The 11733-nt window shown below is 36.8% G+C and overlaps 1 protein-coding gene and 1 long non-coding RNA gene across 2 annotated transcripts; both read left to right on the forward strand.

Moving 5' to 3' along the window:
- Positions 1-453: 453 nt before the first annotated feature.
- Positions 454-966, forward strand: LOC107825270 (uncharacterized). Its single transcript, XM_016652100.2, has one exon. The coding sequence runs from the start codon at positions 454-456 to the stop codon at positions 964-966; it is 513 nt and encodes a 170-aa protein (XP_016507586.2).
- A 5439-nt stretch (positions 967-6405) lies between these two features.
- Positions 6406-8431, forward strand: LOC107825273 (uncharacterized). Its single transcript, XR_001657017.2, has 2 exons — positions 6406-6748; positions 8074-8431. It is a non-coding gene; the product is annotated as an uncharacterized LOC107825273 (long non-coding RNA).
- The last annotated feature ends 3302 nt before the right edge of the window (positions 8432-11733 follow it).

Consider the following 11733-nt stretch of genomic DNA (forward strand, 5'->3'; position numbering starts at 1 on the left):
CTAACAGTCCTGGAAAATTCTTTCGGCAGCGTCCTGGAGGAACACGATGTAATCGGGAAAACAAAACAAGCCATATATTATCTGAGCAAGAAGTTCACCAGTTATAAAGCCAAGTACACTTTGTTGGAAAGAACTTGTTGTGCCCTAACTTGGGTCGCCCAAAAGTCGAGACAATACTTGTTGGCTTATACAACGTACCTCATAACCAGAATGGATACTCTGAAGTATATATTCCAGAAGCCAATGCCAAACGGAAGGTTAGCAAAATGGCAGATCCTGCTCACAGAGTTTGACATTGTCTATGTCACTCGCACGGCGATGAAAGCTCAAGCCTTGGCGGATCATCTCGCTAAAAACCTGGTTGATGATCAATACCAACCCCTAAGCACTTACTTTCCGGACGAGAAAGTAAACTCGGTTGAAGTAATTTCAGAGAACATCAATGTCTGGAAAATGTTCTTTGATGGGGCTGTAAACATAAAAGGCGTAGGGATTGGGGCAATTCTGATCTCACCCACAGGTCAACACCATCCAGCCACAACCCGACTTTTGTTCTTTTGCACAAACAATGTTGCTGAGTATGAAGCTCGCATCATGGGTATGAACATGGCGGTTGATCTGGATGTACAAGAGTTATTAATCATGGACGATTCTGATTTAATTATCCAGCAACTCCAAGGTGAATGGGAAACTCGAGACATCAAACTCATCCCGTACAGGCAACATGTAGAAGACATCAGTAAACAGTTTAAGTCCGTCGAATTCAAGTATATTCCCCGATTTCACAATGAGCTAGCAGATGCACTAGCTACTTTAGCCTCAATGCTACTATACCCGGGTAATGTTCATATTGACCAGCTCAAAATTCAGGTTCGAGAAAGGCACGGTTATTGTAACGTAATTGAAATGGAGCCAGATGGTGAGCCATGGTATCATGATATCAAAAGGTTTTTGAAAATAAAATAACATCCCGAACAGGCTAGTGGAGATCAAAAGAGAACTATCAGAAGGCTTCCAAGCAGTTTCTTTTTGAGTAGAGAGATCCTATACAAAAGAACTCCAGATCTGAATCTTTTGAGGTGTGTAGATTCTCGAGAAGATGAAAGGATCATGAACGAAGTGCATTCGGGAGTATGTGGGCCTCACACGAACGAGTATGTCCTTGCAAAGAAAATCCTCCAGGCAGGTTATTATTGGATGACCATGGAAAATGATTGTTGCAGTTTTGTCCATTAAATGCCATTAGTGTCAGATACACAGTGACTTAATTCATTCACCGCCTTCAGAGTTGCATCCTATGTCAGTGCCTTGGTCGTTCGTTGCATGGGACATGGATGTTATTAGGCCAATCGAGCCGAAAGCTTCAAATGGGCACAGATTCATCTTGGTTACCATTGATTATTTCACAAAGTGAGTCGAAGCAGTCACTTTCAAAGTCGTCACTAAGAAAGCAGTGGTGGACTTTGTGCATTCTAATATTATTTATCATTTTGGTATTCCTAAAACTATCATTACGGATAATGCTACAAATTTGAACAGCCACTTGATGAGGGAGGTATGCGAACAATTTAAAATTATGCATCGTAATTCTACCCCTTATCGGCCAAAAGCTAATGACGTCATTGAAGCTGCAAATAAGAACATCAGAAAGATCCTTAGGAAAATGGTTAAGGGTACCATACAATGGCATGAAAAGTTTCCTTTTGCACTATTGGGATATCACACAACCGTGCGCACATCAGTTGGAGCCACTCCCTACATATTGGTTTATGGCACTGAAGTCGTGATACCCATAGAAGTTGAGATTCACTCTCTTCGGATCATTGTTGAAGCTGAGATCGAGGATGATGAATGGGTCAAAACCAGGTTGGAACAATTGGCTATGATTGATGAAAAGTGAATGGCCGCAGTTTTTCACTTGCAGTTGTACCAACAAATAATGGCTCATGCCTACAACAAGAAAGTGCGGCCCATAAAATTCGAAGTGGGCCAACTCGTTCTGAGACGTATTCTCCCGCATCATGAAGAAGCCAAAGGAAAATTTGCTCCAAATTGAAAAGGTCCATACATTGTAACAAGAGTGCTGCCAAAGAGAGCGCTTTAACAATCTCTGATTGGGATGACGAAGACTTTCTTTCTCGCTACCCAAACACTATCAACCCTTTGCAAACCCTTTGAGCCGGTTCCCTTTCTTTGATTACCCTCTTTGGAACCTGAAAGTTATTATTGAAATAAAATGAAATGAAAAAAAAAGAGAAGAAAACAAAAGAAAATAAAAAGAAAATCAAAAACAAAGTTCATGTAATTGAACTACGTTCGACCTGATTCCGAAAGGATATATATGCAACCTCTCTCTAGGGTTTGATTGCACCAAAACAAAAATCCACATTCCCCCAAAAGTGAAAACTGGGGCAAACGTTACAACGGTTCAGCGATGGTTCGCCCAAAAGGTTCCAAAATTATAATTCAATCCAAATTCTTTTATCTAAATCCGTGTCAAGTCCTTTCGATCAATCGGTGAGAATGTTCAAGCATCGGAGGATACAGTTACATGGATCTAATGCAACAAAAATGAGATAAATAAAATGAGAGTCTTATTGGTGAAAAACCCTCACATGCACTGTAAGGCGATAGTGAGTAAAGAAATTAAAAATGAGAGTCTTGTTAGTGAAAACTCTTGGAATGAGGAAATCAAATTGAAGTGCCTACAAGGGAAAAATAAAGTTGAAAAGGTTAAGTCCCACGTGACTAACCGTCTTGCAATGTTTGAAAAGCCAAAGGTTCCCCAATGCTCTCATATTGAAACTTTGAAGAAATAAGTCAAAAATTAAATGTTCACAAAGGCAAAATAAAGTTGGAAAGGTTAAGTCTCGTTACGTGACTGGCCGTCATGGCAAAAGTTCGAAAAGCCAAAGGTTCTATGGGGCCAGAAATGTAATCAGTAATCAAGAAACAACCAGTTGCCGCTGAAATCATCATCAAATGAATATGGGCCGAAATCAAATGGCTGAAGCACTCAAGGCCACAAAACCAACCACTGTTTTAAATTAACAATTGTTCTTTGTTGAAAAACGAGAAACATGTGCAATCCAAAGACAACATTGCAAGAAGCAGATGCAACCAAAAAGGAAACCGCACAGAGACTAAAAGCAGCTCCGCAACAGCAAAACTCCAAAAAGGGAAGTCTTCTCAAAATTCTTTCCTGCCTTTTACTCATTCTCTAAATAAAATGAAAAAGAAAAAAATAAAAAGAAAGAAAATTCAAAATCATGGTAGTATAGGATACACCAATCCATAGCTGAATTATCCAATGTAGGGTATACCATTCTCTAGTTGATGACCTTTTAGACATAGGGCACACCACTCCCTAGTCTCCTTACCATCATAGGGTACACCAATCCCTAGTTATGTTTTCCAACATAGGGTACATCATTCCCTAGTTGATGATATCCTATACATAGGGTACACAACTCCTTAGTCTCGTTACCAGTATAGGGTACACTAATCCCTATCTGTATTTTCCAACGTAGGGTACACCACTCCCTAGTTGAGTTGATCTTAAATGCAGGGTACACCACTCCCTGATATCTTTATTGATAGAGCTTAAATGCAGGGTACACCACTCCCTAATAATATTTTAGACATAGGGTACACCACTCCCTAGTCTCCTTACCAGTATAGGGTACACTAATCCCTAGTTGTGTTCTCCAACATATGGTACTCCATTCCCTAGTTGATAATATCCTAGATATAGGGTACACCACTCCCTAGTCTCATTACCAGTATATGATATACCAATCCCTAGCTGTATTTTCCAACGTAGGGTACGCCACTCCCTAGTTGAGTTGATCTTAAATGCAGGGTACACCATTCCCTAATATCTTTATTGATAGACTTAAATGCATGGTACACTACTCCCTGATATCATTATTACACATAGGGTACACCACTCCCTAGTCTCCTTACAAGTATAAGGTACACCAATCCCTAGCCGTATTTTCCAACGTAGGATACACCATTCCTTAGTTGATGGTATTTTAGACATAGGGTACACCACTCCCTAGTCGCCTTACCAGTATAAGGTACACCAACCCCTAGCTGTGTTTTCCAACATAGGTTACACCATTCCCTAGTTGATGATATTTTAGGCATAGGGTACACCACTCCCTAGACTCCTTACCCGTATAGGGTACACCAATCCCTAGCTGTATTTTCCAACATAGGGTACACCACTCCCTAGTTGATTGAGCTTAAATGCAAGGTACACCACTCCCTAATATCATTACCAATTTATCTTGAATGCGGGGTACACCACTCCCTGGTATCATTACTGCTTGATTAAGCCGAAATGCAGGGTACACCACTCCCTAACACCATTCCCTAGTTTTTGCTGGTATAGGGTCGCCAATCCCTAGTTGTATTTCCTAATATAGGGTACACCACTCCCTAGTTGATTTGATCTTAAATGTAGGGTACATCACTCCCTGATATCATTTCAAATGTAGGGTACACCATTCCCTAGCTATATTTTCCCAACATAAGGTACACTAATCCTTAGTTGAGACATCATTTAAACAATCAGGGTACACCATTCTCAAAGAATCATATTTTCCCTGGGTACACCAATCCCGACCTTTTATTGCTTTCAATCATGAAGTAGTATAGGTTTTGTTACAAATAACTCACAAAATTTTCCTAGTGAAAATTGGGGCAGAAAAATTTTGTTCATTTATTTATTTGGGTGTCTGAGCAGGTTTTACTTCGAGGCACAGAGTTCGAGATGACCAAAAGTAGATGTCTCAATCCGGAATAAAGAAAAGAAAAGAAAGAAGTAAATCCAAAATGCAGAAGCGGATGGAAAAGATGTGAACTGCTCAAGACATGACTAAATTCACGAGCATTGAAGGTCTCTTTTTGGTTAGAAGAAGCCATAGAATAATGAACTAGCACCTCCAGCTATCAAGCATCATGGTTCATATTAGAGTTTACGTGAAGAACCAGTCAAGACTCAAGATCAAGCTTCAAAAGACTTATAGATAGGAATCTTATAACTCATAGCTGATAGGCTTGTTTAGTTTCTTTTGATTTTGATTTTGGTGTAATAAGGAGTTCAGCAAGCAGTAACAGTAGCAACAACAGTGAAATCACAGCTTTTCGGTAGTCCCAGCTACCAAAATTCCAGAACTACAATGACGTGATTCCTTTATAGCTAAGGATATGTAGGTAACATGAGAAGCAATGTTTGATCAAACTTTTCCAAAATGCTTCCCATGGATTATCTAACGGTCAAAAATTACTCGTGATTGCTCACTTTATCTTTACCCGAAAACTCTTCATGTTCTCGAGTAAAGAGGGGCAGCTGTGAGCACCTAATTTTTGCCCTACATAAAATTATTCCTAAAAAGCCCCCAAAATAGTTTTCTAATTAGCTTAGATTTTTGTAAAAATATTTCTCTATTTGTTGTTTGCATTTTATTGTAGTTGGTTGCTTTTTTTTTTTTTTTGCCTAATTAGGAATATCTTAAATCACAAAATGACAAAAATACTTTCATCTTTTATTCTTGTTGCATTCTAACATTTTAGTTGCATTTTAGGATTTAACCATATTTTTAAATGCATAGTTTTAAATCATAAAAAATCATCGAAAAATATTTTATCTTTCATTTAGTGTTAATTGCATTTAGGAATTAATCACGTGTTAGTTGCATTCATAAAATAAAAATCACAAAAAAATATTACTACATTAGTCATTTTCTTTGCATGTTTTAATTTGATTGGCTTAAATTGATTCACAATTTTAATTAGTTGATAAGTGGTTTAGTAATGCCAAAGAGGAATAACTAGGAGTTCAATTAAGTTGGCTATTTTTGAAAAAGGAATTAGAAGAGAAAATGGAATTGTTTAGTCTTGTTTTCGAATTGGGCCAATGCCCAACAACCCAATTAAATTACAAAACCCGTCCAAATTTCGCCCCAAGCCCAGTCTCCATAATGCGGTCAAATTCCCCTATAACCCAAATGACCTCGTTTTGGCTTAAAATAATCACAACCATTCATCAGATCTAATCCAACGGCTGAGAACTCCAATCCCTAATCCTTTATAATTGTCCTAACATACCCCCCAAACCCTATGAGACCCCCCCTTCATTTCTCCATCTCTCTCACTATCCGCTCAGAGCCGCTGCCAGAAATCGCCTACGATGGCGACGCACTCTAAATCCTCCCAAAATTTCACCCCATACTCCCCATCACCTCCTCATGCCCCTCCCGTCATAAGATTTCCAAAAAGAACACTAGATCTCTTCGATTACTAGATGTAGGTTTGGCGAAAATGCAAAATCACCCATTTTCATCTCTTGACCGATTCTGACCCCTTTTCACGTTAAAATTTATATCGAACGATGGATTTTGACATAAGCTGTCGATTGGTGTTAGTTTTAATGTGATTTCATGTTCGCTGGGAGCTGGTCAATTTCTGTTTGACCCATCTGAAAACTTCAAATAGTTTCTCGCATTCTCTCTCCCTCATTCATAGCCGTCCGAACCATAAGCCAAGAACATAAGGAACGTTCAAGGTAGCAGACCTTTAGGGTTCAAATTCCTCCAACCTCTTCAATTGATTTTTACCGGCCAGTTGATCGATATCGTTATGTGTAGCACCGGTTCCGCTTTCGTGCGTTGAACCAGTGTTCATGTCACGGCATTGGTTGTTGTCCGGGTTTCTTTTGCCGACAGTTGGACCACCATCGGTAATTTCTTTGCTTTTATCCCTAATTTCTTTTGATTTATTTACTTGAGCATGCTTAATGTTTGTCATATGCTTGTAGTGTTAAATGATCAGTTCAATTGATTTTTGGTTTAGGATAATTTAAAGATTTTTAGATTAGTTGAATGCATGTTTAATCAGCTATGATTGTATATCGTCTGCATCTGTTAATTGAAGGTCGAATTAGCTAAAACTCTTGCATATTTTTGTTCCCTGATTCTTGTTTGGGCTTTGAGGAATTCGGGCTTGTATTGATAGGTGTCATTGGGCTAATATCACTTGATCCAGGCCCAAACGTGTGAGGTTGGGTGAGTTTAAAAGGTAACAAAAGTAAATACAAGTAAAAGAAGTCTGTGATTTGCAAATACTAAAATAATGAAGGGTACTTGACAAGGCTTAAAAGGGTAATTGGAGAATTAAATATTTTGATTGAATCTTTTTATTATTTGTTGGAAAGGTTCCAGAAGAGATTAGTTGGGGCCAAAAAGCAATAAAACAATAGAAATTAGGTCAAAAGAGAACTTAAGGTTTAAAATACAGGGGGGGGGGGGCTGGAAGGAAAAAGAGGAACATCTGAAAGGGACAGTTATACAAAATCTGTTAGAGAAAGATGCCTTTTCCCCTATTTTTTAGAGTTGTCATTATTTTCAGATCATTCTCTCATTTTGCTATAAAAGACACCCCTCCCACAGATTTTAGGACATATTAATTCCTGCATTTTCAGACACATTTTCCTTTCACTCATCTTTACTCTCATTTTCACGCAAAAGTTCTGGAATTTCAGCGTTAAAATTTCAGAAAATATGAGAAAAAGCTATATAAAAAAGGAATTCTTCTCAGTTTGCTTCAATTACAGCTATTTGGCCTCATATTTTTGGGATTGAAGTTCAGTGCAGTTTCTATTTCTGCTATTTGTTGTTGTGTTGTCAAGTTGTGGTTGAATCTGATTTCTAGCTGCACTTTTAAAAAATTGGAGTTATATTTTCCTTCTTCCTTGTTGCTTTGGCTGTTGTTAAGGTACGGATACTCTCCTTCGATATAACAGTACTCAAATGCTATAATATCATCAGACTTGCAATCATGGGTCGACTATATGTTTGATAAATGTTCCTTAAAGTAGTTTAGTCATTTATGTGTTTGATTGAATATTATCTGCCATGTTTGTTTGCGAGTAGAACTGGATCTGAAATTTCAGCATATAGAACTAGTATAAATCTGAACATGAGTGTTCATGATGTAGTAATCATGGAAATATTTTAAATTATATATGTTGACCAGTTAAAGTGAAGTTAGAATTGAGATTTTTAGGTTGGTTTGAAGTTGAAGAAATGTCCATATCCAGTAGTAATGTATTGACCAGTGCTATATAGATCTGGAATTTTGAAGAAGAAATATGGAGGAGTTCGTTTGTATTTTGATTTGATCTCAGTTACGTTGTTATTTAGTTTAGGATTTGGAGACTATTTCTTATGGATAGTTTTTTTTGGGTGTAAAAATGAGTTGAAAACAGGTTTGTTGTTATGAATAGAATTGTACTTAGAGTGAATGTCTATCATTTAGAGAGTTTGTTACTTTGTGGCTAAGTCATTTCCCCCCATAAATAGATGGGCTTTACCTCATTGTAAATGATCTGAAATTCATTAAGAATTACCTCTCTTTCCTTGCAATATTATTCTTTCCTTATTGTTTTATTTCACGTTATCAGCACGAGACTCTACCGTCTCAAGAAACTCTTTGAGAAGACTTAAGGTATAATTTTTCTACTCTTTTAATAATGTTTGATATTATGAAACGAAAGTTTGTTGCCCTTAAAATTTCGGGCAAGAACTATATGTCGTGGTTGTTGGATGCTGAAATCCATTTAGATGCAATGGGTCTTGGAGACACCATTAAAGATAAAAATAAAGCATCTACCCAAGATTGTGCTAAGACCTTGATTTTCTTGCTCCATCACCTTGATGAAGGGTTGAAAATAGAATATCACACCGTCAAAGATCCACTTATTTTGTGAAATGTCTTAAGGAAAAATAGGACAACTTAAAGTTGGTCACACTTCCACAAGCACGATATGATTGGCTCATCTGAGGCTCCAAGACTATAAGTCTGTTTCTTAATACAATTCGGCGATGTTCAGAATTACTTCTAAATGGAAACTTTGTGGAGATAGTATAACTAACTATCATATGCTTGAAAAAACGTTCACAACGTTTCATGCCTCCAATATGGTCCTGCAATAGCAGTACCGAGAGAAAGGTTTCAAGAAGTATTTTGAGTTGATTTCTCCTTTCCTTATGGCTCAACGAAACAATGACCTGCTCAAGAGAAATCACGATAATCGACCTATTGGGTCTACACTATTGCCTGAAGTGGATGAGGTGTATTCCCATTATGCTAAGCGTGAAAAAGGTCGTGACCCTATTCGTGGTCGTGGCCGCGGCCGCGGACAAGGAAGAAAATTTTCTGGTATTAATCATCCCCCAAAGAAAAATAACCACCAAAAGTGGAAAGGGAAAGATGAGAAGCCAAGGCAAATGGTTCAGAAACTGACCAAGACATTTGGTTGAGTTTTATCAAGCACCTCTAAAGAATAAAGACCCTGAAGCTAATTTTGTCTATGACAATGAATTTGACATCACCCACTTGGATGTGACAGATTGTTTTGAGCACCCTAATGGAAAAATAGACCACTTGATTGGTGATAGATCCGTGATTAAAAATGATTGAGTAGTTTGATTTTTATCTATTCATAGTAGTTAGTGAATAAAGATCATGTAATCATAGTCTTTACATCAATACTAGTTTTTCAATTAGTTTAGCGATAGTCGTTTATTTAATAAAGCTTTCGTTCTATCTGACTTTGTTTTGATTAATCATTATTTGTTATTGATTTGGTTTACTTAACTTTTCTGTTGACTAGCAAAACAACAAATTGATAATTGGTTAAGTACTAAACAGACGAAAGAGGCTAGTAAAACGAAGAACATCTAACACCAAAGAAATGAACTTAATGTTCTTTATTCTTGGACAATTAATGAGTCAAATAATAGTTAATAAAACTTGGAGTTCTCCGTCAATTTTGATATTTGAGAAGTACACTGAAATCAGAGGCGGAGTTAGGATTTGAAGTGTGTGGGTTCTAAATTTTAAAATAAAATACTGTTTTTAACAGGAATAGAACCCCATATTTTCCAGCGAACCCACAGTCCTTACCATTGAATCAAGACCCCTTTTGTTACTGGGTTCGACAGTATATATTTATATAAATTTAATAAATATTTTAATAAAAAACAAGGTTCGCCTAAACCTGCACCCACTGCTGTAGCTCCGCCCCTGTCTGAACCCATGTCTACCAAAATGAGTTCAGGCTTGCATGTTTTACATTAAAAATTATTGGTGGAAAGTTTTAAGAATCGGAGCAGAATGATAAGAGAGAAATTTACTTCTTGTTATGTTAACAGTCAATTTGTTCACTATTACATTTTTTAAAACATATGACAATAATTGCATTATTATTAGTTATGTAATTGTTTGTATCATAATCAGAGTTTGTTCGAAATTGCATTAAAAGTCATTATTGAACCATTGATTTAACTTTATTTATTTTTTCTTTTTCTCTAATAATACTGATGTTTATTCATATATTTTTTTTGTATGTCAAACCATGTGAATCAAGTATGGATACCTCACAAAGCAAACTTGGATCAAGTTTTAATTGTAAAAATATTTAGTTAATTGATTCATATACGACACATACTATATTCAAAGAGAAGAAATATTTCTCTCATTTAAGTATGTATAAGGCAGATGTTACTACAATTTTTAGTAGTAGTAATTTAATTGAAGGCTCTGAAAGAGCTATTATAACTCTACCTAAGGGAACAATGCTTATCATAAATAATGCAATGTTCTCCTCCAAGTACAAGAGGACTTGTTGAGTTTTAAAGATATCCGTCAAAATGGACATCATATTGAGACAATAGATGAGAATAACCTTGAATATCTCATTGTTACCAAAAATGTCTCTAGCCAGAAAAGGATTATTGAGAAGTTCCCATCTTTGTCTAGTGGACTGTATTGGACAAGAATAAGTTCAATTGAGGCACATTCTATTGTAAATCAAAAGGTTACTAATTCCAATACTTTTGTACTTTGACATTATCGATTAGAATATTTGTGGACCTATTCACCCACCTAGTGGGTCGTTTAGATATTTTATGGTCTTAATAGATGCGTCTTCTAGATGGTCTCATGTATGCCTATTATCATCTCGCAACCCCGCATTTGTAAAATTAATGGCATAAATAATTCAATTACGGGCACAATTTTTCGATAATCCAATTAAGTCTATTCGACTTGATAATGCTGATAATTTTTTATCCCAAGTATTTAATGATTATTGCTTATCAATTGGGATAAACGTGGAACATCCTATAGCTCACGTTCACACTCAAAATGGCCTTGCAGAGTCTTTAATTAAACATCTGTAATTGATTGCAAGACCGTTACTCGTGAAAACGAGGTTACCCACTTCTGTTGGGGTCATGCCATTTTGCATGCAGTAATGCTTCGTCTCAGACCGACAAATTATCATAAATATTCCCCGTTGCAATTAGTTTTGGGTCATGAACCTAATATATCCAATTTACGAATTTTTGGATGCGCAGTATATGTGCCTGTAGCCCCGCCATATCGCACCAAAATGGGTCCCCAAAGAAGGTTAGGAATATATGTTGGATTTGAATCGCCGTCCATTATTCGCTACCTCAAAATATTAACGGGAGATTTGTTCACTGCTCGATCTGCAGATTGTCGATTCGATGAGGTATTTTCTCCAAAATTAGGGGGAGAAATTGGTGAAATCAAATGGGAAATTTCATGAAAAAATCCATCATTATCTCATCTTGATCCACACGCCTCTATTTGTAAAAAGAGGTGCAAAAGATTATCCATTTACAGAAAATATCAAAT

This window comes from Nicotiana tabacum, chromosome 17 (assembly GCF_000715075.1).
Source record: "Nicotiana tabacum cultivar K326 chromosome 17, ASM71507v2, whole genome shotgun sequence".
Lineage (NCBI taxonomy): Eukaryota > Viridiplantae > Streptophyta > Magnoliopsida > Solanales > Solanaceae > Nicotiana > Nicotiana tabacum.

Coding starts and splice junctions, on each gene's coding strand:
- LOC107825270 (XM_016652100.2), top strand. CDS start 454: ATGTTCTTTGATGGGGCTGTAAACATAAAAGGCGTAGGGATTGGGGCA.